Source organism: Stegostoma tigrinum, chromosome 13 (assembly GCF_030684315.1).
Source record: "Stegostoma tigrinum isolate sSteTig4 chromosome 13, sSteTig4.hap1, whole genome shotgun sequence".
Taxonomy (NCBI): domain Eukaryota; kingdom Metazoa; phylum Chordata; class Chondrichthyes; order Orectolobiformes; family Stegostomatidae; genus Stegostoma; species Stegostoma tigrinum.
Genome location: NC_081366.1, coordinates 15,922,442 through 15,948,335, shown reverse-complemented (window position 1 = coordinate 15,948,335; position 25,894 = coordinate 15,922,442). Strand labels below are relative to the sequence as shown.

At 39.4% G+C, this 25,894-nt stretch overlaps 1 protein-coding gene across 1 annotated transcript in view; it reads right to left on the bottom strand.

Moving 5' to 3' along the window:
- LOC125458427 (cationic amino acid transporter 2-like) overlaps positions 1-25,894 on the bottom strand; it is a 147,076-nt gene that overhangs the window by 18,884 nt on the left and 102,298 nt on the right. Inside the window, 5 exon segments of the mRNA XM_059650506.1 lie at positions 3,776-3,998; positions 15,697-15,833; positions 17,187-17,352; positions 19,259-19,414; positions 21,253-21,628. Coding sequence (XP_059506489.1) covers positions 3,776-3,998; positions 15,697-15,833; positions 17,187-17,352; positions 19,259-19,414; positions 21,253-21,628 — 1,058 coding nt within the window.

Here is a 25,894-nt window from a genome sequence, read left to right as displayed (position 1 = left end):
ATTGCCAACTGTCTCTCTCTTGTAAGGGAGCAGCCACATCACCTGATGCCTGATTTTATCTTTTTACAACAACTCAGCTGTTTCAATTTTAGCCAACAGGTTGCATAGTTAAATCAAGAGATGTCCAGCCCATGTGCATCAAATTGAAAGCTCCAAGGGAGCACAGATCTTCAGGTACAAGGTTAGTTCTCTACCACACTTAACAATAAGCATAAAGAAAGCAACAATACTTCCTCCCTACTAACATCATCCCCGCCTCCTTGACCTGTCCGTCTTCCCTCCCACCTACCCGCCCCTCCCTCCTCACTGACCGACCCCCATCCCAACTCCCCACCTGCACTCACTTTTACAGGCTTCACCCCCGCCTCCTTGACTTGTCTGTCTTCACTCCAACTAAATGCTCCTCGATCGGCCTTCTGTCATCACCTCCCCCTCTCTCTATTTATTTCAGAACCCCCTTCCCCTCCCCCATTTCTGAAGAACAGTCCAGACCCAAAACATCAGCTTTCCTGCTGCCTGGCACACTGTGCTCATCCAGTTCTCCAGCGAACTTGAAAGGGTTCAGAAAAGATTTACAGGTGTTGCCAGGTTTAAATGGTTTGAGTTATCAGAAGAAGCTGAACAGGCTGAGGCTATTTTCCCTGGACTGTTGGAGGCTGAGGGGTGACTGTATACAGGTTTATAAAGTCATGAGGGGAATGGATGCTGCCTGGCCCACTGTGTTCATCCAGTTCTACATCTTTTAGAGCAACAATACTCTTGATGTTTCAAAGACTGAAGCCACAGCTATTTTTAGTAGAAATGCATACATACAACTAGCGGTGCAATATTACGACATGCAAACAGGACAGAATTTCAGAAGGAATTCCCGTAAACTTTGTAAAGGTCTGGAAAAGTTCAATAAAGGACAACACATCAAGATGCCAGGATAACATTGTTATCTACTTCCAGGTATGTATCACACCCCTCAAGTCATAGAGATGAAACAGACCCTTCTGTCTAACTTGTTCATGGTGACCAGATATCCTAAATAAATCTAGTCCCATTTTCAAGCATTTGGCCCATATCCCTCTAAACCCTTTATTCATATACTCATCCAAACCCCTTTTCAATGTTGTAATTGTACCAGCCTCCACCACTTCCTCTGGCAGCTCATTCCATACATGCACCATCCTCTGTGTGAAAAAAGTTACCCCTCGGGTCCCTTTTATATCTTTCTCCTCTCACCTTAAACTTATGCTCTTTAGTTTTGGACTCTCCTATCCTGAAGACCTTGGTTATTCAGTCTATCCACTCCCCTCATGATTTTATAAACCTGTATACAGTCACCCCTCAGCCTCCGACAGTCCAGGGAAAATAACCTCAGCCTATTCAGCGTCTTCTGATAGTTCAACCCATTTAACCCTGGCAACATCTGTAAATCTTTTCTGAACCCTTTCAAGTTCGCTGGAGAAAATGAATGTCCTACTTGGCAGTGAATAACAAAGTCACCTGCTACAGAGCCAACAATCTGATGTCCGGACTATTGACAGTTCCTAAGCCTAATGGAGAGTTCAGTTCATGTAGAGACCTCACACAATTGAACAAAGCTGACAAGAGAGAAGCCCAACCAATTTCAACAATGGGTGACTATGGAGTTAACCAACCAACAATATGGTCTTCATAAAATTAATTGGAAATACCAGCTCTTGTAAAGTACCTTTAGACTACAAGTCAATGTTGTCAATCTATTTTATCATGCTGTCTGATGATTTTACATTAATCACTGACCTTTTAGAATTTCATCTATACCAGAAATATTTCCACAAGCAATGTCTCAAAAGATCGAAGGGAACATGAGTAATCTTTCATCATGGAGAATGTACCTTTGTGTGCTGAAAAGGAGCACGAGCAGTGTTTATGAATTTCTGAAAGCACTGCAGAACACAGCTCTTATGCTCAATAGGAATTGTCAATTCTCAAAGATAAAAATTAAATTATTCACTCATATCATTGCAAGCAAAAGGGATCATGGTAAATTCCAGGAAAATGAAGGCAATGAATGAGTTTTCACAACCAGAGTGTCAGTGAGGTTCAACTCTTTGTGGAATGGTCAACCAAATGGGGAAATTTATTCTAATTCTGACTATAATCATACAACTTTTGAGAGCTTTTGAGAAAATTCAACAGTGGAGGCTTTGGAGAAGATAAAAGAGAAACAACTTTGCTTTGATTTCTGTAATCCCAGATTTCCCACAATAGTGGTTACAGATTTATCCTGCACAGATTAGGCACAGTACTCATTCTGGTTCAGGATGACGTGTTGGAAGTCAATCTATTTGCTTCTAAGGCACACGTAGAAAAAAAAATAATTTAAATGTGGAGTAAGAGCAGTTATTTAAGTCTGCAAATGTTTCTCATTTTTAGAGATTGTCTGAGACAATGTTCTGCAATTCATGAATGATCAGCCTAACAGAATCAGGAATCAATCATGTTACATGTTCTCCCCTTCTTCTATAGACTATTGAGTCATGGATGTTCACCATCTGAGTCACTTATGAGTAAAAGACTGAGTGGAAATTCTATTACTATAGCAAAAACCTTGGACTACGTCTAACATCACAAGACCGTGACAGAATGAGAGCAATTCAGAATGACCACGAAAGGAAACAGCAGAATTGGTACAATTCCAGGCACAGAGTGAAGATTTTGTCAGGTTTGGAACCAGGCAGATGGTTTGGAACCAGGCAGATGGTTTGGATCTGAGATAGTAAATCAGAAGATACAGTCCTCATGAAAGCATTATAGACAGGTCTTACACTGTTTGAATATCAATATGAACATCAGAATGAATAGAAAGCATTGATTTTTGTCAAAGCATTGGGAACAAATGATTTCGAATATATGGAAAATGGATAATGAGAACAGGACCACATTACCCTGCAATATGGTACACCGATTACAGAAATGGTGGCAGATCCTTACGTCATGAAACAATTGTGTGAACCTCAGTAAAACAAACAGCAAACATTCCACAAAGATTTTTGGATATGAGGGCCGGGGATGGGGGTGGGGGGTGTGTGGGGGGGATGGTGGTGTTTAGTGCATGTTGAAGATGGTGAGAGTGCAAATAGTTTAAATAAATTATTGAAGTCATGTTCGCATAAAAGTTGAGAGAAACCGGGGTGGGGGGATGGTGCCAGTGAGCATGGGTAGATGTAGTACAAGAAGAACACATATATTAATTACATGATGCCCAGTTAAAGTAACCATAGTCCCAAAGGACTACAGGGCTGCTCGCCAGTTGGAGAGTAGGTGAGACAACTATTTTGCTGGTTTAACCTGAGGGCCACTACACACCTCCAGTGAAGAGAGAGGTTGTAAAGGAGAAGCCTTCATGGTAACCTCAGCTGGTGGCATTATAAAGCAGCGGTCCAACCAACTGAGCTAACTGACCACACTGAGAGGAATAGAATAACTGTACTCAAGCGCTATAATACAAAGTTCAGCAATCTGTACATTAGACCGCAAAAAATAGAGTTTGTGGGGCCTCCTGAGGTCAGACAATTGTCACTCCTAGATACGGCAGACTCCATGGGCACTTAATAGGGTTGCATCAATGTTATTGTTGCACTATAATCATTAAATACAGTAATAAATGAATTTCTTGGAAATGTTATGCAAGAAGCAACATGCAAGGTCAATGCATTTGAAGGACAGGAGTCTTGCTGTGCTAAAACTGTTCATTTGTTACTAACTTCATTAGATTGAGGAACGAATTAGATTATTGTCATACCTTATTGAAAGTGCACACAGAGAGCCCACAGCCACTTAGTATTTCGCAGCACTCCATTGCACATACTCAAAGGCCCCAGGGATTGGGTTTTTCATATCAAGCAGATAGTAAGGCATCATAAGTGTAAGAGCAGCAGAAACCCCAAAGTAGGCTAAGAAGCAAATGAGAAGAGATGCTATAATCCCAAGTGGGATGGACTTCTGAGGATTGTTCACCTCTTCACCTGGAGAAATAGTAAAATAAAAGGAATCAGTGTGAGATACAATGAAGAAAGTAATATGAGATTCCTTCCATATCTTTAAAACATTATCACGAGTCACAGCTACAATAATTACTTACTCGTGTAATTGCATTAGAAAAATAATAACCTTGAAATTGATGTGACACTGATAGTGAAAGAATCTGAAATAATAAATTACGAGGTTAAAGAATTATTTTAAACAGTGTGATCGATGCATTTCCCTTAGGGTTGTTTAAGTGAATATGAAATTAAAATAAATAAAACCTAAACCCTCTAGCACCACTTCATTTGAATCCCCAGTCACAAATCATGGGAGGAACTGAGTGATTTAAATATTTTCAAATCAACTTATTTAGAGGTGTCATGATACACCTTCGGTAAGTCTTAAACACAGGACTCCTGGCTTAGGGATACAAACACTAACGTTGCACCAGAGAGCCCATGAATTGCGTATAATTAAAGAATAAACATTGACTCGCAGAGAAATGATTAAAATCTGCTGGTGGGTATTTGTCGGGTTTATCTAAGAGCATAATATATGCAACAAGTGCAAGAATATAACATGCAGAGATAATGGGAACTGCAGATGCTGGAGATTCCAAGATAATAAAATGTGAGGCTGGATGAACACAGCAGGCCAAGCAGCATCTCAGGAGCACAAAAGCTGACGTTTCGGGCCTAGACCCTTCATCAGAGAGGGGGATGGGGGGAGGGAACTGGAATAAATAGGGAGAGAGGGGGAGGCGGACCGAAGATGGAGAGTAAAGAAGATAGGTGGAGAGGGTGTAGGTGGGGAGGTAGGGAGGGGATAGGTCAGTCCAGGGAAGACGGACAGGTCAAGGAGGTGGGATGAGGTTAGTAGGTAGCTGGGGGTGCGGCTTGGGGTGGGAGGAAGGGATGGGTGAGAGGAAGAACCGGTTAGGGAGGCAGAGACAGGTTGGACTGGTTTTGGGATGCAGTGGGTGGGGGGGAAGAGCTGGGCTGGTTGTGTGGTGCAGTGGGGGGAGGGGATGAACTGGGCTGGTTGAGGGATGCAGTGGGGGAAGGGGAGATTTTGAAACTGGTGAAGTCCACATTGATACCATATGGCTGCAGGGTTCCCAGGCGGAATATGAGTTGCTGTTCCTGCAACCTTCGGGTGGCATCATGGTGGCAGTGCAGGAGGCCCATGATGGACATGTCATCAAGAGAATGGGAGGGGGAGTGGAAATGGTTTGCGACTGGGAGGTGCAGTTGTTTGTTGCGAACTGAGCGGAGGTGTTCTGCAAAGCGGTCCCCAAGCCTCCATATATGCAGTTGCTCAAGCCTGCTCCACCAGTCAATACAATCACAGATGATCCTCACCCTAAATCTTTGAAAGACCAAGAATCTATATCCGTCCCCTATAAATACAATTTAGCAGTAGAGTATCCACAATCCTCTGGGGTAAAAATTTCTAAAGATTCACAGTCCTTTAGAAATTTCTTTTCCTCTCAATCTAAGTGACTGTTCCCTTATCTTGAGACTGTGCTCCTCATGTTCTAGACTATCTAGCAATGTCCTAGGACTGGGATGAAATCCGAAGACCTTTTAAGATTCTAGTCCCATATGTTTCTCCGATACTCTTTCTCTACTGATATTATTGATGCATCACTGTCTACCCTACGAATACTGTACAATATCTCCTTTCAATCATGTATGTTTCAATGAGATTGCCTCTCAAAATTCCAAACTCCATAAAATTAAATCGCTCAGCCTGACATATAGGATACATTTTCGTGCCAGGGACCAATCTAAAACATCTTCAATGCTTGCAGTAAATGTTTGTCCATGCTAAAACATGAAAACCAAAACTGTCACAGGCCTCCAGGTGTGGCCTCATTGAGGCCCTACATAATTATAGCAGGACTTCTTCATTGAAGTAGTCCAGCTTTCTTACAGAAAATGTCAACATGCCAATTGCCTCCTTAACTGATTGCTGTATCATGTCTGAGTACAATTAAGTTCCTCTGAATATCAGCAATTATATATTTAATGCCTTTTAAGATATATTCTGTTTTTCAGTTGTTACTCCACCTTGACCTAACCTGTCATACGTACATCATGGTGAAGATTTTTGGGAAGCCAAAGCATTGTGAAGCCTTCAAAACCCAGCAGAGGATAACTAAAAAAAATAAGTGGGGAAAAGGTGAAATATGAGGGTATGCTAACTAGTAATATTAAAGAAGATTGCAAGAGATTTTAGATATATAAAAGGTAAGAGAGAGTTAAGAGTGGGTGTTGGACTGCTGAAAAGTGACAGAGGAGAAGTAGTTATGGAGAAAGAAATAGCAAATGAGCTGAGTACGCAATTTGCATCAGCCTTCAAGGTGGAAATTACTATAGAATGTAGAACTATACAACACAATACAGGCCCTTCGGCCCACGATGTTGTGCCAAACTTTTACCCTCAACTTAAAGTCTATCTAACCTCCACCCCTGCCTTATACTATCATCCATATGCCTATCTAATAGCCACTTAAATACCCCTAATGAGGCCAACTCCATTACTCTCTCCAGCAATGCACTCCACGCCCCTACCACTCTCTGAGTAAAGAACCTACCTCTGACATCTCCCCTATATCTACCTCAATTCATTTTAAAACTATGCCCCCTAGTAATAGCTACCTTCACCCTAGGAGAGACTGGAACCCAAAGGCACACTCTCAGAATAAAGGGATGAACCTTTAGAACTGAGATGAGGAGGATTTTTTCAGCCAGAATGTGGTGAACCTGTGGAACTCACTGCCATAAAAGGTTGTAGAGGCCAAGTCATTGAGTGTATTTAAGACAGAAATAGATAAGTTCTTCTGTCCTTGGGCCTCTACTGTTTGTAATTTTTATTAATGACTTGGGTGAGGGGATTGAATGATGGGTCAGCAAGTTTGCAGACGACACGAAGGTTGGAGGTGTCGTTGACAGTATAGAGGGCTGTTGTAGGCTGCAGCAGGACATTGACAGGATGCAGAGATGGGCTGAGAGGTGGCAGATGGAGTTCAACCTGGATAAATGCGAGGTGATGCATTTTGGAAGGTCGAATTTGAAAGCTGAGTACAGGATTAAGGATAGGATTCTTGGCAGTGTGGAGGAACAGAGGAGTCTTGGTGTTCAGATACATAGATCCCTTAAAATGGCCACCCAAGTGGACAGGGTTGTTAAGAAAGCATGTGGTGTTTTGGCTTTCATTAGCAGGGGGATTGAGTTTAAGAGTCGTGAGATCTTGTTGCAGCTCTATAAAACTTTGGTTAGACCGCACTTGGAATACTGCTTCCAGTTCTGGTCGCCCTATTATAGGAAAGATGTGGATGCTTTGGAGAGGGTTCAGAGGAGGTTTACCAGGATGCTGCCTGGACTGGAGGGCTTATCTTATGAAGAGAGTTTGACTGAGCTTGGACTTTTTTTATTGGAGAAAAGGAGGAGGAGAGGGTACCTAATTGAGGTATACAAGATAATGAGAGGCATAGATAGAGTTGATAGCCAGAGACTATTTCCCAGGGCAGAAAAGGCTGACATGAGGGGTCATAGTTTTAAGCTGGTTGGAGGAAAGTATAGAGGGGATGTCAGAGGCGGGTTCTTTACACAGAGAGTTGTGAGAGCATGAAATGCGTTGCCAGCAGCAGTTGTGGAAGCAAGGTCATTGGGGACATTTAAGAGACTGCTGGACATGCATATGGTCACAGAAATTTGAGGGTGCATACATGAGGATCAATGGTCGGCACAACATCTTGGGCTGAAGGGCCTGTTCTGTGCTGTACTGTTCTATGTTCTTTATTAGTAAGGAAATCAAGAGTTATAGGGAATGGGCAGGGAAATGAGTTTGAGAAACATAGCAGTTATGATCAAATGGCAGAGCAGACTCAATGGGCCAAATGATCTAATTCTGCTCCTACATCTTATGGCTTTTCTATATTTTAGTACAATATCTTTGTTCTGCTCAAAGCTGCTATTCCCACTTAACGTAGTATCATCGGCAAGTTTAAATGAATTACTTTCTGAAACTTTATCTATGTCAGGAATGTTATTAATGTACGCTGATGGGAGGTGTGCACCGATAATCAACCTTCATTACTTCATAAACTATACCAATATTGTAATTATTTTGTTTTAATCATGAAAATAATGAATTTTACTGCTGTTATCTCAAAGAAAAGAAACTATCACCAGGCTTCCTTTTAAAAAATTAAAAGTGACTTTCTTATTATAAACAAACTTATGCCTTAAACAAGTAACAAAGGTGGTTATCAATGAACCTACAATGCAGAATTGAAATATCTTCCCCCTAATTCCAAACACACATTAAAAAACAACAAGATAAGATAGTACAGCTCTGCAGTGAAAACATGGATTTGGAAAAGAGAGACAAAAAAATTAAGCTCACCCCTGTTAACCAAGTTTACAAACTCAGAAGACAGAATGCATTGACTTCTCAAGTTGCTTTGACTTTGTGTTGACAAGGTACAGTTCCTGATAGTCACAGAGCGATGGAAGATATTTAGACCCATATTTTAGATTCAGATAAGAAACTGTTAGGAGAGCTAATATTTGAAAAATTATCAAGTGTTGAAACTACTTCACTGACTCATTTTTTTCGATTTTGCTTTAAGGTTTAACACTCATTGACTGAGTGAGAGCGGATTTCCGCTGCTGCTTCTTTAACAATTCTCATCCCACATCTCTGAAAACACACCTGACACCAAAGGCTGTTGCTAGGTAATGAATATCACAATTCCTGTGGCTTCTACATGTCTGCTTATCTAACAGTTAACGGTCATAAAATCCACATTTTCTCTCTTTCTAAAAGTCTTTTCTAGAATATTTTTGCAAAAATAACTCGCTTCTTAAGTAAATAGCAGATAACCTGTAGTGCTGTTTGACCTTTTGACTTTGTTTCCGCTAAATCACGTGTTATTTTACGATGCACAAAGACACATGTATAATAAAAGCAGAAACATTACATTCATTCATCATCATTCTGTCTGTGTATGTATAATTTCTTGTTATCTTTTTAATCTCCAAACTGTCCCAACATTTTGATTTTTGATCATGTGTCAGCACTTATGTTTTCCAGTGATACAAACCAGTCAAATCGCATTAACAAACTCTATTGAAACAGTCCAGAATTTGTATTTTAAACTTCTCTACAAAGGCCAAGGGATTATAATCAGTGTAAATTAGCAGTTGCAACAGACGTAAATTTTTAAATATCTAATGGGATAATAATAACCCAACAATTTCTTTTTGTCACTTTGGAAAGGACTCTACGCAACAGGAACACCACTGCTCACCCCCCCACCCCACCCCACCCATCCATCCCTCAAGTCTCTAGCATCAATTGCCATTAAAATGTTCAGTGAAGTCAGGGACAGCCAATGTGGTTCATTCATTAGGATTGCCTTCAGCTTCATATAAAGCTATTTGGGACTCTGGCTATTTCACATTTGCCTGTTTTCGTAATAAATCCGTCAAAAATGCAGCTATTGTACTAAATATTGATGAAAAACTTCAATTAAAACCATGCTTCTGCAAAAAAGCTCATGTTTTTCCATGTTTATAATTAGGAATGAAGAAATTTATCGAAGACTTTAATTTTGCTGTCCTTGGCTAGACAGGAATTTTCCCTGTAATGTGTCCTACATAAGTGATTTTTGCTGTGGCAAACAACACTCGGCAAAAAAAATACTCAAGCAATTATGAACGTTTAAATAAAACTTCCTGCTATTTAACATGTCCTTCCCAAGTGTTCGTTGAACAATGATTTGACATCTAAGTAAACAACACATATAGGTACGTCAATTTCAACATGGCTAATAGATCTTTGGAATGTATCTGGAATGTCTTTAAATGTGAATGGCATGACTTTGAATCGATACATGACACATAGTGTAACAAAAGCTGATTCCTCTTCAGGTGTTGATATCATTTGTACTTGCCAGTTCTTCTTCATTATAATCAATCTTGGTTATCAATGAGGCTCTGCCAACCCTATAGTATAATTTTCTAACCAAGAAATCAGATTTTGTTACTGCAACTACTTTTCTGTAGTAATTAAGGAACTAACCAAATTAAGGAACTAATAGCTCTGGGGAACTCTGTCTTCTTTAACTAGGTGCATTCAAGTGATTTTTGAACATGTTTTCAGTCACTGTTTTTACCAGAACTTGCTTTCCTAGGTTTAATTATAAGGATATTGTTTTATTAATACTGATTCCCCTACGCCCTTACCATGTCTGGCTAAAGATGTACAACCCAACGTATTTCCTTTAATTCCTTTAGCAACCTAATTAGATTCTCTCATTATTTTTCCGGTAAATTTGAGAAAACAGTATAAAACTGTCCCAATGTTTCAGTATTTTCTAATTGGAAATTCACTTCGTGAATTGTCTACATCTCCTCTGCTTCACTATCATTTTCCACCTGCTCCACTATTTTTACTACTTGCTCCTGTCCAAATTCCTCTCTACAATTATGTCATTCTAATATGTTATAGTAACACAATCAGTTCTTCTTCCCGTTATCTAGCGAGTCCATCAGACGACATAGTTTACGAATCCTATTAATTATCTTGTATGGATCACTGAATGTTGCTTTCAGAGGTTTGTCTTTTAAAGGAAAAAACATTAAAATTTCATTGCCTGTTTGAAATGTTCTGGTTTCAGCATATTTATATGCCCATTCTTTCATCTTTGCATATAATACCTTTATGTGTTACCTTGCATGCTCCTGTGAGTTTCTCAATAAACAGAAACATAATTCCAACATTGCAGATTTGTCTCTCTGTCTTGAAGCATTTTCCTTGATCGATTTTCATGGACCTCCTATCTCATGACAAATAGATTAATTCAAATTAACTAAGCCCCGTGGATTCATTTGGACAACCTCTGGTAATAAATAACAGAGAATCCAAACCTTTGTCCTAATCCTGAAAATGTTCATGACAATCTGCTTTAAACATTGTCTTGAAAGTCTAATGGCAAATTAATTATTATATCTTGGAAAAAAAACAGACATTAATTTGGAGAGAGCCCGAAACGTCAGCTTTTGTGCTCCTGAGATGCTGCTTGGCCTGCTGTGTTCATCCAGCTTCACACTTTATTATCTCCGACATTAATTTGGAGTTTGCTACAACTCTAAAGTTGGAACCCTGGAGCAACTGTATTTCTATTCATAGCACGACTTGTCAAAAATTGTGCTCATTTTCCCACGAGAAGGAATTGCTTCTGGAAATTGAGTTGTTATATGCATAATTCTAATAATATACTGGTGTCCCATTTTTGTTTTAGGCAACAGTTTTACACAGTCTTACAACATTTTACCAGTGCTCAAAACTGGTGTGGATATTAAGGATGCATGTTTGATTATAAATTGAGGCTTTCTCATTACCTAACATGTATGGCATGTTTGACATAACTGGGTTAGAACTTTATAAGACCTGGCCAGTAAAAAAAAATCAGTTCCTCAATGCTCGATTTTGTTCATATTTCTACATGTCCTGCCATACAAATTTCATATGCTACCCACAATATTTTATTCGGATATCTGGGCAGTGACACTGTCTAATGAATAAGTGTCCACTGGTCACCACACCTCATCAGAATTATATTTTTAACAAAATAACACTTTGTAACTCCTTCAGCCTCAACCTCTGTGTGGGCTAATTGTATTAACCTGCTTAACTCCAGATTTGCTTGATGAACCTCAATAAAAGAAACACTTCTTCTGAGTTGTCTCCACTTATCTACTCTAATGTGTGTGATATCACTTTCATCTCTGGTGGTGGTCTTTGTTTAGCCATTGTTTTGTCATCTGTAAGGGCTACACACTATTTTAATTGAAATAGAAAATGGAAAAATTGAATTTTGGTTTGAAAAGAAATGACTAGCTTTTATACAACTCAAAGGGAAAGTGAAACTGTGTGGGGTTCATTTATTGGTCACAAAAGGTCACGTAATTTTTGGAGAAATTGGATTAGACACTATTGTGAGACACCCTGGCATCAGGTTCATTTGAGTTGAAAAGAAATCCGCCCAGCAACAGTTTTTGGAATTCATTTGTAGATTGTCACAGAACTGAGAGAGGGGCAGTTGTACTTACGCCTCCTGTACATGTAAGTCTCCCTCTTTCTCTCCCTGTCACTTAGTGAATTGTTGAAAAACAATAGTCAAATGCTTTGAAAAGGTGAACTTCTAACCCGCGTAAAGAACTAGGTCCAACTGACTGGCGACCAAATTGGGGATCATTTGTGACCAGCATATGTGTGATATCGTCACCAAAGTCCAAAAGAACTGTACAATGTCACATCATTACACTCTTGTAATTGTGATTGTTCAACTGCAGAACTGTTCCCTTTTTGCTAATGTTTTCCACCCATCATTTTTCTGTAGAAGTATTTGTTTTATCTGTCCAATTTGTGAACAGCGTGTGCATGCTTGAATTTAAAAGAGGCAATATTTAAGTTTGCATATTAGTAATTAATATCCATTTTACCACTGATTAAAGAATATGTTTGGTTCTAAGAAATAAATTTTGTTTTCTGGATTATGGAGGAAACATGATGTAAGTTTTATTTTAACTGCATTTAGATTCTTTACAATTATGTTTGAAACTACAAATTTTACTTTTGTCAAATCATTATCTAGGAGTAAGTCAAATCTATCTGTTCATAATGCCTGAAAAATTCCTTTCCACTGTTCCAGATATTAAGTCATACTCTAAATGCACTATATACAAAGGAATGTGCATATATTCTCCACTAATTCTATTTATTAAAACTTTGATTTTCAATGTGTTGTCTTAATTTTTAAAAAAGTCCTTCTCCAGCAAAGGGGTAGCTCCTGCATCCCTTAATATAATTCAGGGTTTAACCATAAATAAAAGGTTACTTTTCCTTGGAACAAAAACCTTTAATAACTCTCAACTTTCTCATGCACTCACAGCAATGTTTACCTTTAGCCTTACAATAGAAACAGGGTATATGCTCCACTTACATGCTCAAACCTTGGCTTTATTTGCACTCTCTGGAGGAAGGATTATATTTTTCTCCAGGAGAGGAGATGGAGTAGCTCCTATGTCCCTTAATATAACTCTGGGCTTGGTGACATCATTTTAAGACGAAGGAACAATCCTTCCTTCTGATTAAAAAAAATCTCTTTATACCTCCCATCCAAATTACTCACATCTGCACTCCCAGCGGTATTTACTTTCATACATAAGGTTGTAGGAAAAGCTATACTTTGATCTATGGTGTCATAATTTGAGTTCCTTTTCCAGCCTCACAAACCACAATAAGTCCCATTGCCTTCCTAAACACTCCAAGTGTTCTGAATGAAGGTGGCCTGCATCATTACAATGGAAATCTTTATGCCTTTGATTCCCACTTGTGCGGTCAGCACTTTCCTGTTTTGTCTGGATGCAAATGCTTGGCTTCCTTTCTTTATTGTGGCTACTGGCTTCCTTTCACTCTCCCACCTTTTCTATCCTTGCATTTACGAGGGTGACAAGAAAATGGTTGAATTTTATGCATCAGCTCATAATGATCAGCCATCTCTACTGGCTATCCAGCAGTCAAAACCCTTAGGCCTTCAACATGAGTTTCAATTACTGGAGGTAACAAACTTGTAAATTTTTTAATGAGAATAATCTCTCTGAGAGCTCCATACATGCTATTTACTCCTAATACCTATAACCAACAGTCATAGGTATTTTGTTTTAACATTTCAAATGCAATGTCAGTTTGCCCATGTTGTTTCCTTACATTTCAAAACTATTGCACAATTCATAAACTAACTCATATGTACGAAAAATGCATATTTTTCGGTTGGTTACGATGTTTATAAATACTGTGGTTGTCAACACATGGTTCATGTTTCCAAAAAATTGACACTCTTGCTTCCATTCAAATTTTCTGCCTTTCTTCAACAATTTTTTAAAATAGTGCAACAAAAGTGGTTAAGTTCAGGACAAACTTGCAATGAAATCCATTCATGTAAACATGACACAAAATTTAACCTTTCATCCCCAGGCATGGGAAAATCCAAAACAGCCCTTATGTTCATTTCTATAGGTGACACTTGACCTTGTCCCAGTGTATGCCCCATGTAAGTTACTTCTGTGTTGGCAAATTCACCCGAAACTGGATTAATAGCCAAATTGTCATTTTGCAGCCGAACAAGCAGTTTAGTCAGGTGGTGTAAATGTTCTTCTCAGCTTTAGCTAAGTGCTCCCAAATGATTGATATAAACACAATGATGCTCAATACGTTTATTGGTTATAGATAACACGGTGTGGAGCTGGAGGAACACAGCAGACCAACCAGCATCAGAGGAGTAGGAAAGTTGACGTTTCAGGTTGGGACCATTCTTCAGAAATCAAAGAAGGGTCCCAACCCGAAACATCAACTTTCCTGTTCGTCTGATGCTGCCTGGTCTGCTGTGTTCCTCCAGCTCCACACTGTGTTAAGTCTGACTCCAGCATCGGCAGTTCTTACAATCTCTGACTGCAATGCAAAGGAAATTGGGGATACTTGTGTCTGAAACACAGAAAGCTAGCACACAGGTGCAGCAGGGAATCAGGAAGGCTAATGGAATGTTAGCCCTTATTTCAAGGAGGTTGGAGTATAAGAGTAGGAAATGCAACAAATGGACAAGGTACTGGTGAGGCCACAGCTGGAGTACTGTGTGCAGTTTTAGTCCCTTTCTTTTAGAAAAGGTATTATTTCATTTGAAGCAGTTCAAAGAAGGTTTCATAGAATGATTCCCTGATATGGAGGAATTGTCTTATCAGCAAAAGTTAAACAAGTTGGGACTCTGTTGATTGGAATTTAGCAGTATGAGATGTGATCTTATTGAATTATATGGGATTCTAAGGGGGTTTGATTGGCTAAATGCTGAAAGGATATTTCCCCACATGGCAGAGTCTTATGAACTGGGTGCATGTCCCTGAGCTCACAGAGTCCTTGCTGCAGCATTCAAATGATACTTGCAGGAGCAGCTGAAGGTGCAGCACTGAAATGCGGAAACATCCTGTAAGTGAATTGGAGATGCACCATGAGGGTGTCCACTGGCTGTCAAATATCAGATGGCAATGTCCATGGTGGGCTATATGTTGTCATTGCCCATGTAACATGCCCTGAGATGTTGAAGGTCCTTCAGAGCAAGTGGCGAGCTGAGGTTGCCAGGTACCCACTCTGATTTCCATGCTAAGATTCCTCGACATCTAGCTTGTCAGGTGCATTTGTTAAGATAAGTAACTATTAAACTGATGTTTCAGCTTGGAAAGAAGGCATTTAGCAAGCAATAATTTCCCTTAATTTTCAATGTTCCCAATTTTGGGATAGACCTCTCAGGACTTCTCATCCAATTCTGCCACAAATCTCTCAATAGCCAGCGTTACTCAGACCCTTAGAAGATTCTGCCTGTTATCTGATACATTAATGGGTTTTGATAACAATCGTACTTACGGTCAGTATTAGTGGGAATAGCTATTTAACGCAGATTTTGACTCATATTTAAATTCTCCATCTACCATGGTGTGACTTTAACTCATGTCCTTGCATTATTATTAGTCCAGCAACGTAATCACAATGCTACCATAATTGATGGTCAACAACTTTTACATTGGTTATCTAGCATTTGTAGTCTTATTGTTTAGCTACAAAAGACCATACCTGTATTTGCTATGCAGCCAAACCCTACAAATGCATAGAAACAAGTGGCAGCGCCAGTCAAAGTGCCACTCAATCCATAAGGCATAAATCCTCCTACTCCATAATCGTTGGTTATGTTTACAATGGAGGTCAGATTCCTAAAGAATATAAGAAAATGACAAGTACACATTGATTTTAGCAGCCCACCTGACTATACATCAGCAGCATGGCTATTATTTGAGCGTAAATTTAAAAAGTGTGCAAGCTATTCAACGGGAGGAATGATGATGATTCTCCTTCGTGGCTTAGCCTCAAACTAACGGAGAGGAGATTTTGGACTTTGGTGTGGAGGAACCTCTTCACTTAAAGGGCTGCGGATCTGTGGAATTCCCTGCCCAGTGAAGCAGGTGAGGCAATGTCATTGAATGTTTTTAAGATAGACAGATAGATTTTTGAACAGTAAAGGAATTAAGGGTTATGGTGAGTGGGCAGATAGGTGGAGCTGGGTCATGAGAAGATCAGCCAGGATCTTATAAAATGGCACAGTAGGCTCGATGGCCAGATGGCCTACTCTACTCCTATTTCTTGTGTTCTTGTGTTCTTATGATTGAGCCTGATCCTGTCTTCAGCTAAACTCTGCAAGTTGTATTTGCACTGCAGAGCAATCTGAGTTATGAACATATGAATGTGGATCAAGAATAGGTCATTCGGCCCTTTTGAGGCTGCTCCTTTATTTAATAATATCATGCCTGATCTGATTTTAACGTCAACTCTACAATCTTGCATATTCCTGATAATTTTTCATTGCCTTGGTAATCAAGAATCCACCTACCTCTGCCTAAAAAATGTTAAATTAGAATCATAACTATTTCACCATTTCCCTCCCATGTTGTCACCAGGAAATGGGAATCAGGTGTGAATCACCAGCTAGCAGCCAAGCTCTGACCAGTGAGAATGGTGTCTAGGGGACCTAGGGCTTGGGGTCTGGAACCTACACTGCTCGATTGCATTCAAAGCATACAGGTAAGGTGGTGATACTTGCCTAAGCCAGTGGAAGGCTGCTGGAATCTCTGAATTTAAAACAACAAAAGTTAGCTTATTCAGAGTGAACGGAATTGAATTAGCCAAGAAAAGCTGTATCGATTGTGAGCAGAGAATCATGGACTAAGAACAGCACTGTCTGCACCAGCTCCTTCAAAGAGCAATCCAGTGGGCCCATTGCTCTGCTTAATTTGTACATACTGGCCAATTGTTACCCTTTTAACTATTGATCTTAAGTTAATTTTTGCTTATATATGTAGATGTTTGACTGTTTATCATGTATTTTTCAAATAATAGGCAAATCTTCATTCAAAGGTGGCAATAGTAAACTGTTAAGTGCTATAATAGTAAAACACTACACACTGAGATTGTACAGCTTTCACAGGCTGAGAAAATGATCCTTTGTTTGACACACATTCACTCCACACCACCGATGTGCAATGATAAGTAGGGGGAATGCTGGGACATACCGTGCTTCTGCGGTGATGTTCAACAGCACCTCAGTAGTAATGCTCCAGTTATAAATGTTTCCTTTAATGCAACCTCCTATAATAACAAACATGAGCATGAGCCCATAAATCATTGTAAAAATTTTATTTGCAGTTGTTGATTCTTTTGCACCACATAAGAGGAGTCCTAAAAAGGGGAGGATGAGGAAATATTTTAGTCATATCTTGTCAAGGACACTTCTATGCATTACCATCTCCCACCTTACCCCATTTAATCCTATCAACATATGCTTATCATCCATTCTCCTTCATGTTTTTAATCTAACTCTTCCTTAAATTCATCCACGCTACTTGTTTTAACCACTTCACGCGAACTCCAACATTTCACCGCTTCTGTTCTTTGTGAATCTATCATTACCATTCTTAATGAGGGAGAGGGGACTTGCATTATTAGATTGCCTTTAGGATTTCCCAAAAAAACTCTCAGAATTTAACCAGTGATTATCCAACTAAGCACATAAGCCAGTCAGCCAAAGATCTTGCTAAGGGAAATGCTACACTTTAATTAATAACCAAATTACAATGCATGTAGATAAAGAAAAAATAATTATAAATAGCCAGCATGGCAAAATTCACAGAATTCTTTGGGTAGATAATGCAAATGTGTACTGAGAAATTGTAGTGCACACAGACTTCAAAAAGAGAAACAAAAAACAACATTAAAAGGTTGAAGCAGATTGTTTGCAGCAACCGAGTGGTCGAGAATGAGGGGCCGTATATACCAGGAAGCCTGTGTATGAGAGATTTAAAACACAGAGCAGGAGAAACTTCTTTGCATGATGAATTGTTTCATTTACTTCTGAAGTTAGTGCTCGACTTGGAAACAAAATTGACTTTGAAGATGAAAATGGATAGATGTGTGGGAAAAAACGATTGAAAGGACATGAAAACTATTAAGTAAATACGATTAGAATCAATGGCTTTCATAAAGGGTAAATTTTGACACCAAGTGGTTATGTCAAGATGGTCTGTATGAAGCATTGAGACCTCAAAAGGGTAAACTGACTTCAAAGGATAAGATAAGCTTTGTCCATCAGGATGTGAATGACTGTTCATGGATGGAGCCAATCATGTTGTGTGTGTGTCTTAATTAATTCTGGTTCTGTGTTTGTTCTTCTACTGTGTGAGAATGTTTCATTAGTTGTAATTTGAACTTATCCTCTTATTCGTCAGCTTTTGTGCTCCTGAGATGCAGCTTGGCCTGCTGTGTTCATTCAGCTCCACACTTTCTTATCTTGGATTCTCCAGCATCTGCAGTTCCCATTATTTCTGATCACAATTTTAACCTCACTGCGAAGCATCTTCCAGGATGCCTAACCTGAAGAAATTGCCCTCCTCCCTCCGGATCAAATTCAGGGGACTTCTTCTCCTCTATCCATCTTCAGTCCGCCTCCCCCTCTCTCCCGATTAACTTCTGAACCCTCGCCCCATCCCCCTTTTCTGATGAAGAGTCTAGGCCCGAAATGTCAGCTTTTGTGCTCCTAAGATGCTGCTTGGCCTGCTGTGTTCATCCAGCCCCTCACTTTGTTATCTTTTGTTACGCCTGATGTCTTAGAATCAAATGATATTGCAAGCTATTAAGTAATATCTAAGAAACTTGTTTATTATTCATCAATATCGAGCCTAACATCTGCCTAAGATGTTATGGGGGCAGCCTTCCACATACACAGCCTAGACTAACAATAGCAAGAAGGATTGGGCGGGGTGACCAAACTACCCGCAGGTAACCAGGTTATATTTAACACTGGTTGAAAATCACACAACACCAGGTTATAGTCAAACAGGTTTATTTGAATACATCAGCTTTCAGAGCTCAGCTCCATCCTCCTGAGGAATGCGCTGAGTTCCAAAAACTTACATTTTCAAAGAAACCTGTTGAACTATAACGTGGTGTCCACTCCAGTCCAACACTGGCATCTCTACAGCACATCTAACACTATAAGAGCCTATTGCCATGTTGGAACTTCAATGTTTTTTTTTGAAAACGATCGCAGAATTTCTAATATATTAATGATATTATAAATTAATGTTACCTGCCAATAAAATTATCAAACACACTGCAAAGAAATCTGGATATTTTGCCAATCCTGGCACATCCATTTTCACGTAGCTGCTGAGAAAGTTTTCCATGTATTTGCCTAACAGTTCATCAAAAGTACCACTCCACGCTCTCGCCACACTAGATGTGCCTGAAGTAGAAAAAAAATTGTAACATAAGACTGGGTAAAAGCACTTTTATCTTCAGGAAACTAACTGGTGATAATTTTGCTTTTTGCCAATAGAGTAAACCAGATATTGTCAGATTGGTTATCTACGATACATCCGGTGTGGTCTTCATACCATTAAAATCAATTGGAATAAATATCAAAGAAAATCCAAAAAAGGCAGTTCAATGATGTATGATGTTCATCATTGGGAAAATATTGGCTTTCAGTCTTAAGGAAGAAGTGGCAGGACATTTCGAAAATCATAACACAATTAAACAGAGTAAAACAACACACAAGTCATTGCAGAAACTCAGCAGGTCTGGCAAAATCTGTGGCGAGAAAACAAAATTCACATTTTGACTTTACTATGACTCTTCCTCAGGAGGCAGAGACTCTTCTTCTGAAAAAGAGTCATACTCGGCTTGAAATATCTATTCTGTTTCTCTCTTTACAGATGATGCCAGACATACAGAATTTCTTCAGCAATCATATTTTATAAATATTAAATTTCTTTAGGAATGTTATAAGCAGGATAGGTAAAGGGGAACCAGTGGATATAGAATATTTGGATCTCCAAAAGACAATAATGTTTCAATAAACAAAAGTTACTACACGAGATAAGAGCATTGCTGGAGGCATTGACATTAGCTTGGATAGAGGATTGGCTAACCGGAAACAAAGAGCTAAGGGTCTGAGGAAGAGTAACTGGATCCAAAATGTTATCTCAAATCTCCCTCCACAGAGGCTGCCAGACCTGCTCAACCTTTCCAGCAATTTATGTTTTTGTTTCTAATTTATAACATCTGCAGTTCTTTCAGTTTTTTGCTAAGATACATGGGCCATTTTCAATTTTGCCACCTTGGGGAGTGCCAGAGAGATCACTGTCAGGGTAGCAAATATTTCTACTCTGTATTAATTGGATGGTGTGGTTTGGGTGCATTGAGGGCACATTTGCCTCTAATAGAAAGGTCAGTCGGAAAGCAAATTGTGAGGAGGGTTCAAAGGACAATCTTTTATAGCGGCAGAAGAATTCTTTCGTCATGGAAACTAAGAGTTGCAAAAGGGTGTTGAAGATGTGAAGAGAAAGCAACTTTACTTTTAAATGGACAGAGACCAAAGAAATTAGAGTTACATAACAATAACCAGGGCACATCATGTACTTTAAACACAAAAAATGTTAGTTTCAATGTGAAGCAATTAATTAGGGAGGCAAGTATTCATTGCAAAGAGGATAGAATATAAACAGCAGAAAATCTTGCATTGTTAACATCATACCTAAGGCACTGTGTACTGCTTTGGTCTCCTTATTTAAGGTAAGCTTTACTTGCATTGGATTAATTCAGTGAAGGTTCACTAGGTTGATTCCTGGGATGTAGTATTGTCTTCAGAAGACACACTGAGCTGATTGGGCCTATGCTCATTGCAGTTTGGAAGAATTAGTGGAGATATTATTTAAGCATAGCTTTCTAAGGAGATTTGACAGGGTATGTGCTGAGAGGATGTTTCTCTCATGGGAAGTTTAGCGGAAGTTGCAATGAGGCTGATCACCCATTTGAGAAGAAGATAAGGAGGAATATTTCCACTTGGTAATCTTTGGAATCCTCAATCCTAAAGAACTGTGGAATTAATGAATACATTCAAGACTGAGATAGACAAGTAAAATCCCAGTGGTAGCAGAAGTAGCATTAATGGGGCTGAAATTCCAACACAATAGTGATAGAACTATCAATTCAAAATTCCAATGACTTTGTTTCATTACATTATTAACTAAGGTACTATATTGCAACAATGATAACAAGAGGATAATAATAGGTACTCGCCAATGACATATGAGAGAATTAAATTCCAACCAGTAATGAAAGCCAAAAATTCTCCAATGGTAACATAGCTGTAGAGATAAGCCGATCCAGTCTTTGGTACCCTCGCACCAAACTCTGCATAACATAGCCCTGCCAACACTGATGCAAGTGCAGCAATTAGGAAAGAGATTACAATGCTGGGCCCAGATTGTCTGTTGGCAACTTCTCCAGCCAATACATATGCACCAGCACCCAGCATGCTTCCAATGCCCAGAGCAATGAGGTCAATGGTCGATAAAGAGCGACGGAGATTGGTCTCTTGAATACTATCAGCAGTCACTATTTTTCTCCGAATAAGGCACTGAGCAAACGATTGCATTGGACCACAGGAAATCATCTTGTTGAGAAAACAACAGAAAAAGGAGGAATTATGAAGCAAGCAAAATCTATCGCACAATACCCGCTTCCACTGACAAAGTCAGTTGTGTGTTACTTTCTGACAACTCAATGAGATTACAGCATATTTGGTTTAACTTTAAAGATATTTAAATATAAGAAAGCGATTTTTTTTGTTGATGAGCCATTTAGTCATAGCTGTTCCGGCCAATTACATGACATCAGAACATTTCTTTCACTGTTCCACAACATTTAATTGCTACAAAATGTTGATGTTACTCTTTGGCTTTTCAATTGTGATGTGGATTCATACAATAAATGTTTGACACATTAATCTGAAATTCCTCTTGCTACTGTTTTACCCCATTTGGTTAAGCATCTGCTAAAATAGAAAAAAAATAAGTTAAAACATGTTGAATACATCAAGTGTATTGGGTATTTTTGACGAACATAAAAGCATATATGTAGACTTTCAAAGTCTATAATGAGAAATAGGATTCAATATAAAGAAATGTACTTCAATATAAAGAAATGTACGTTTATATTTGATTTCTGAAAAACAGTGGAGAAAGCTGACATGCTGCTGGGCCTGCTGTGTTCATCCAGCCTCACATTTTATCATCTTCATTATTTACAGTTGGCTATCATTTTAGATTATCTAGTTTACAAATTTTAGTAGTTTAACATTGAAATGTGTAGGTCCATCATAAGATTCTGTGTGTTCAAATGCACAACAATGCTTTCAACACACTGTCAATAACAGTTATACGTACAATATCATTGCACCAATTTAATCACATGAGAAACACGGTTCTAAAACAAAGAGCCTGCATTGATACAATGTCTTTCACAGGCTGAGGATACCCCAAAATTTAGAGTGAATTTATTTGGTTGGAATGTCAGATAAATTGCCCACAGTAAGGTGCCATAAGCAACAATGCTGAATGACTCATAAATTTGATTTGATAATATTGGCCAGGGCACCAGGAGAACTCTTTTATTCTTATTGTCAACAGTTATTGTTGATTTACTTTCACCTGAAGATGACAGGTAAGATCTCAGTTCAGCATCTGATCCGGAGAATGGCACAGCTAAAATTCCCTTGATATTGCACTGAAACATTAACTTGATCATGTTCTCAAATATCCAAAGTCTTTTTTAAAAAAAACTTCTGATCTGGGGGCAATGATCCTATACGAGACAAGGTCAGTGTTAATTTCTCTGCAAAACTCTCCTGCAAATATACTCAATTAACCTACCAAGTCTATTTATCTTGTACACTGTGTAAACGTGATAAGCCACAACAGATAACTGTGAAAAATTGTATCAAAATTGTTAAGGTACCCAGTTCTTGGCCTATTAGTTCTTCTTCTTTTACTTTTATTTTGAAAACGGAATCTAGAATGATGCTTTTTCAGCTCCTGACCTTCAGTTTGAAGTTATATAAGGCTCATGTTCTGTCTCAGGTAGCTGGAAAGTTCTCTATTGACTGACATAAGTCAATTCTTATCAAACGTGGGCCACAAAATAAAAATAAATGGGTGATAAATCTTAGGTTAATTCAGAAAGTGACAAAAATGTGCCAATGCATTTCTCTACATTTATATAGAAAGTTCATTGTGATACTTCTTTTAAACCACAGAAAAAACTGGTGCAGGAAAGTAACACTTTTCAAAGGTGATCTCTAGCCTTTTTAAGCACAAAATCACTTTTTTGAATTTAAGTGCAACCCAGGGATCTACCTCAAAGAAAATATAGAATAGACAGTTTACTTTTTGCACCATGGCTCAGTATGTCACCTGTGGCTGCATGTTATCTGCGAGTGCCTTGAGGTCTGGAATTCATTTGAGACTGTTGGTTATATGGGCCTCTTTATACTACACTTGGTTGAATGCAGCCTTGATGCCATAGGCAGTCACTGTCACCTCGCCCCTGGATTTCAGCGCCTTTTACGTTTGAACCAAGGCTGTAATGAGGACAGGAGCTGTGTGCCCTAGCTGAACCCAAACTGAATGTCACTGGACACTCACAATCAATAGTAGACTGATGAGGCAATAATTGGTTGGGTTGTCCAACATTTTGTGAATTGGATATGTCCAGGCGATTTTCCACATTGTCGGATAGATGCCAACATTGTAGCTATATTGAAACAGCTTGGATAGGGGTTTGGCAAGTACTGGAGCACAAGACTTCAGTATCATTGCCAGAGCATCATGGCACATTGCTCCTGTAGTAAACAAAGCCTTTAGCCATTTCCTGATATCATGTGGAGTGAATCGAATTGGCTTAAGACTGGCATCTGTGATGCTGGGTATCATTGGAGGAGATGGATCATCCAATTGGCACTTCTAACCAAAGATTGTTGCAAATGTTTCAGCCTTACCTTTTTCACTGCTGAACTGGGTTCATTGACCTTTCAGAATGGGGATAATTTTAGAAGCTCCTCCTCCTCCAGAGCATTGTTTAATTGTCCATCACTATTTGTGACTAGGTGCAGCAGGACTGTTGAGCTTTAGGTCTAACCAATTCGTTGTGGAATCACTTATCTCTGTATATCAGTTGCAGCATGTACTGTTTGACATGCAGATTGTCCTGTTTTATATCTTCACCAGGTTGGCACTCCATTTTTAGAAGTGCCTCGTGCTGCTACTGGCATGTCCCCTTCAATCTTCTTGAATCAGGATTGATACCCTGGTTTGATGGTGATGGTACAGTGGGGGATATGCAGTGCCATAAGCTTTCAAATTGTATTGGAATATAATTCTACTACTGCAGCTGCTAGCCTACAGCACCTCATTAGTGCCCAATGTTGAGTTGCTAGATCTGTTCTGATGCTGCTTGGCCTGCTATGTTCATCCAGCTCTACACCGTGTTATCCACATAACATTGCCTGGGTTTCTGGATTACTATTGCATTGACGATACCATAACACCACCAGCTCCCTTTTAGAACTGAATAGATTCTTCTGATCTTCTGGGACAGGTTTGACCTTTTCCCTTCAAGGTTAGTTTGTGCTGGTTCTGAACCTCAGTTACATTCACCACTTGTATGACTTTCCCTAAATAATTTCTCTCTTCTGAATGTTACAAATCTTACATTAATGATACATTCTTCATAACAATGCCTCTAACTAATCAGAGTCCACTTTCGTCAACCAATCAGCAGTCTCCTCTCATTCAGTAAAAATGTTGGTCTTCCTTTTGAATTTGTATTCTTGCAAATTGTCAGGATGAATGCAAGATGAAAAGCTTCAACAGCAAAAGTATTTTAAAGTTCGGTGCAACCAAGCAACAAAATTATATCTTACTGTCAATGTAATTTCTAATGTAATGCCTTCCTAATGTAATCATTTTTCTTGCTTAAAATGATTTTAATTTTACTACAAGGTTTTCCCCAGCTTTGAGTGGTCAAAACGGAAGACTCCCACCTTTTGTAGCTGAAATGAAGGTTTCCAACATTTACTGTAGCCTTAATAAACCCACTTAATTTTCTCATTCCATGAATCCACACCCTTTTAGTCATCAAAACTGCCTGTTTATCAATTTAGTTCTGACTTCAGGTCTGTGTCTTCAACTTGAATTGCATCTGCGGTCCTTGATTTCTGCTATTGTAGCTCTTGTATCCATCCGGAAACTGGAGGAACAGCCAACAACACCACCCAGAAACTGGAGGACCAGCACTTCATATTCCGCCTTGGAACCCCACAAACCAATGGTCTCAATGTGGACTTTACAAGCTTCAAAATCTCCTCACCCCGACCTCTTCCCAGGACCGCCCCTCTCATCCCCACCTCCTTGACCTGTCCGTCTTCCCTCCCACCTATCATGTCCTCCCTCCTCACTGATCAACTCCGATCCCAACTTCCTGCCTACACTCACCTTTACTAGCTTCATCCCCGCCTCCCTGACCTGTCCATCTTCTCTCCCAACCATCTGCTCCACTATCCACCTTCTATCATCACACCCCCTCTCTATTTATTTCAGAGCCCCTTTCCCGAAGGGTCCAGATCTGAAATGTCAGCTTTCCTGCTCCTCTGATGCTGCCTAGCCTGCTGTATTCATCCAGCTCCTCACCTTGCTATCTCAGACTCCAGCATCAGCAGTTCCTACTATCTCCGCTGCTCACCAGGTGTTTTAACATTAATACTGGTATCTGCTTGTGTCTGTAAGCTCTCCACCTGAACTCCAACATGGGACTGCTCTTACAGCTTATTGGGACGCAATATGATCTGTAACTGCCTGGAGTGATTAATACTCCAGCTCCAAGG